This window comes from Dipteris shenzhenensis, chromosome 10 (genome assembly GCF_047967505.1).
Source record: "Dipteris shenzhenensis isolate YYH24624 ecotype China chromosome 10, Dip_SZ_1.0, whole genome shotgun sequence".
In the NCBI taxonomy this organism is placed as follows: domain Eukaryota; kingdom Viridiplantae; phylum Streptophyta; class Polypodiopsida; order Gleicheniales; family Dipteridaceae; genus Dipteris; species Dipteris shenzhenensis.
In genome coordinates, this window is record NC_141605.1 from 6,045,578 (window position 1) to 6,049,089 (window position 3,512).

Sequence of the window (3,512 nt, forward strand, 5' to 3'; positions counted from 1 at the left end):
AGAGGATTCTTCCATATGAGGTGAACATCTTGCATCTATACGAATTGTCTCATCTTGGCATATTTTTTACAATCTTGTACGGAGCTTTTGCCAAGGCAGATGATGCAATCTGGAAATATATGGTAGAGTTTTTGCACATTTTTTACACATAGAAGGGTGCCATTTAAAGGGGTATTCCGAGATTAAATAGAAAAGGGTGCATTTTATTCCTGAAAATTTTATAGATAAGGGACTTTTAAATTAGGCCTTGAATGCACGTGATACAAAGGATTTACATACAGTGACCACCCCAAGGTAGAGTAGTCCTCCAAAGGCAAAGACTTTTCCTAAAAAGTAGTTCTCTATCTAAGAGCCTAAGCACTAACAACAAAAAACCATGTGTTATGAACAAGATACTAGCGTTCATGAAAAATATATCGACTTCAAAATGATACCACTAGATACGTACCAATGTTCATGCTTAATATAAGGACTTTAAAATGATGCTAAATGGAACCTAGATATTCTAGCCTTTATCTTCATCCAAAAGAAACCAATTATGGCAATGATTTGATACCAGATCCTTCCAAAAATATGGATTGGATATAGAAGTCACCCCAATATATGGTCCTCTAACATAATATGCATGGAAGAAACCAACACACGTGGCTTTTAAGCGTATTCACAAACCAATTTCATCACAACTAACGATTACTTAATGGTAGGAACTAGCATTATGATAAGTCAAAAGCTATTCCAATTCTAATACAAACAATGATATTGGCAAACTTTACTACAAAATCCATAGGAAACTTCAATATCACCTCATAACATCAGCAACTAACTACATCATGAGGAAATGTCGAGTTCAGCATATGCTTTGTTGGAGTGATGAGTGAGAGCGATTATAGATAGATATACATTGGCATGCAAAGTAATTTGATAAATGCACCGGGACATCCGTATATACATTCAAGCCTCGGTTTTATGATAAAGGCAGAAAAGTGATGCCTTTACATTGAATTAATGCCCTCTGGAGGTGGACAGAACACATATAATATGATCTCTACACACACTGTACAGCCGACACAGGTCGAAGTCGCTGTAGATGACCGACATACGATAAATTCAATCCATTGACTTGTACTACCCATCCTCCCTACGCATTCACTTCATGGCAATTCTTACGTATCTGTCCGTTTTCGCCTGTTAGAACGTTGCTCCTCGTGAGCTTGAGGAAGGCTTCCGTGAAAACCTGGAAGAAGAGCTGCTCGTTCTGGGCGAACTGGTTCACGTAGCCTCGCGTTCTGGAATCCATTGCCATCTCCGAATCCACCGTGAAGACTCCAGTGCCACGCTGAGAATCGAAAAGTATCAATTACAATGATTGCTTAGCGTGGGGTTGCGACAAGATCTCACATTCAAGAATTCCATCGATTCAAATCTTGCTTGAAGAGCAGGCTCTGGTGATTCAATGTGCTTCTAGCTATATTCTTTGTCGGATGGCAGAGACGGTTGGGTTGAGAATAGAATGCGAATTTAATTTACCAGGAGACCTTTGAAGTAGCGATTATCGAAAAGCAGATTTGTGATGTCGTTTTGTACAAAACTTATGTTCTGTGTTGGGGTCGGAGACGGACAACGCAAGCTCAGAAGAACTGCAAAAAAGGGAGGAATGCTGGGATCCAGCGTAGGATAGAGACGATTCACAATGTTCGCGCAATGCCCCACTCCCAAAGTATGAGCACCTATTGTTGATGAAGGACACCCACAACTTCGATCACCAATTCATCTTTCAGAAATATCGGACCTAAATCTATAACATACGATCTTCGATTACCGTGCAGAAACGAATCCAATTCGAGTTCGACGTATATGTCGTGGACTTAAATTTCAAGACGAACGTCAAGTTCTGGGTACGTAGCGATCGATTCTCACCAAGAATGGCTACAGATTCTTCGGTGCTCATCCCTAGAGACCCAAAGAGCTTCAAAAAGCCATCAATCGATATCGTGGATGGAGGAAGATCTGCATCGGCTGCCTTGTTGCTGGCCGTCACGCTATCCCTCCGTCCAGTTAGCACGGGAATGTATGGGCCTCCGGTCTGCAAAGCGCCCGGTGATGTTCATTAAGGAAAATTCAATCGATACTAATTTGCATGTAAAATATGAATTCTTGATGCGCATCGACTACTGAGTGGAGGAAATGGATTAAATACAGTGTAGATCGAATCCCGCGCAGCCAGCACAATCACGTCCGCACACGAGACTACGGCGGGACACACACTGTCGAGCGCACCCTTGATGCTGTCAATGAAATTCAGACGTCTAATTTTGAAATTCTTCTGAGCGACAAGCTCGCTGGTAAGACCGTTTTCATTAGAGTCCAGCATAATGGATGCGTCACAGCCCTGAGATCAAAATTGAAGAGAGCAGAGCCACACTAGTCTTGCCCCATTAGTGGTTGTAGTTGCGTACATCTTTTATAGTGTGGAATTTAAAGAAACAGTGAGGTTCTTACGAGTAATTCGAATCTGCAATGCATTTCAATAGTACCTGCACTGCGCAGTCGTGGAAAGCAACGCGCACAAGGGCTGCGAAAGACGTGGGATCAGTGAGCGCCAGAAGCTGCAGGGCTCTTCTGGCCACTGCCTCCGCATTAGGACAGCTATTTTGGTAAAAATTCAGCTGCAATCCGGAAGCTTGCGCTTGTGCGGGTGAGGTGAAGAAAAGAAACGCAAACATCAGTAGCAGGAAAATGCATGTTGTGATCTTGGTAGCGGTCTTCAAGCTCTCAATGCTGGCACGGCGATCCATACATATGGCTTTCATTTCTGCAGAAGAATGGGCCTCACCTAAAGAGCTCGGCAGTATAATGCCAATTCTAAAATTCCTGGCACTGATGAATATGGACAATGCTCTTCACTTTCGTTCCATACAATCTCGGCCTTATATCTACGACTCGCGACTATCGCGGCAGCTTTTGTGAGGGAATGCAATATTCACGCAGAGAAGTTCGAACTTCCATGTCATGATGCGTCATACGGGCAAGAACCCGGCTTGATGAAGGTCGAGATGGAGGACACTTCGGATGGACCTAGCCACCAAGACGTTATAGTAAGTACTAAGGACTTGCTTGAGTGTGACAAAAGTCTAATCAATGGCATCCAGAGCTGGGGTTGGGGAGTGGGAGGAGTACAACGAGAGTCGTGGCAAAGCCGGGCACAAAGACGAGTTTGATCGCGATGCTGCAGTAATGCATGGAACTGCCTGATGCCTGTCTTGAAGATGAATAGCATTGGGTCGATCATGGACAGCTGGTGTATCTTGCGTGAAAAGGAAAAAGGAGGAGGATGCAGCTGCGCCATGAAGAGGACGATGCTAAAAGCTGAGATGAGAGGAGAGATGCAGCTGCGCCATGAAGAGGATGATGCTAAACGCTGAGATGAGACGAGAGATGGCAAGCAACCGCAGCTGTAAATGCGAGATCGACGGAGGAAGGCAAGTCGACAACGATGGGATGAAATGCTGTGG

General features: G+C 43.9%; 1 protein-coding gene across 2 annotated transcripts; it reads right to left on the bottom strand.

Annotated features, from left to right (window-relative positions):
• Window positions 1-920: 920 nt before the first annotated feature.
• On the bottom strand, window positions 921-3,032 carry LOC147897321 (peroxidase 29-like). 2 transcript variants are annotated; one of them, XM_087380980.1, is made up of 5 exons: window positions 2,535-3,032; window positions 2,198-2,389; window positions 1,918-2,083; window positions 1,528-1,727; window positions 921-1,336 (listed from the first exon to the last, which is right to left on the bottom strand). In XM_087380980.1, exons 1-5 carry the CDS (start codon window positions 2,808-2,810, stop codon window positions 1,139-1,141), a joined length of 1,032 nt encoding a protein of 343 aa, XP_087237106.1. In that variant the 5' UTR covers window positions 2,811-3,032; the 3' UTR covers window positions 921-1,138. The 2 variants fall into 2 exon arrangements, with proteins under 2 accessions (XP_087237106.1, XP_087237107.1); XM_087380981.1 differs by lacking the exon at window positions 1,528-1,727.
• Between the last annotated feature and the right edge of the window lie 480 nt (window positions 3,033-3,512).

Bases quoted from the DNA above. Each gene is read 5' to 3' on its own strand.
- LOC147897321 (XM_087380980.1), bottom strand. From the start codon at position 2,810: ATGAAAGCCATATGTATGGATCGCCGTGCCAGCATTGAGAGCTTGAAG. The intron at 2,390-2,534 runs GTACTATTGAAA...TTTTGATCTCAG, and splicing joins TCCACGACTGCGCAGTGCAG to GGCTGTGACGCATCCATTAT. The intron at 1,337-1,527 runs GTAAATTAAATT...TTCGATTCTCAG, and splicing joins GCTACTTCAAAGGTCTCCTG to CGTGGCACTGGAGTCTTCAC.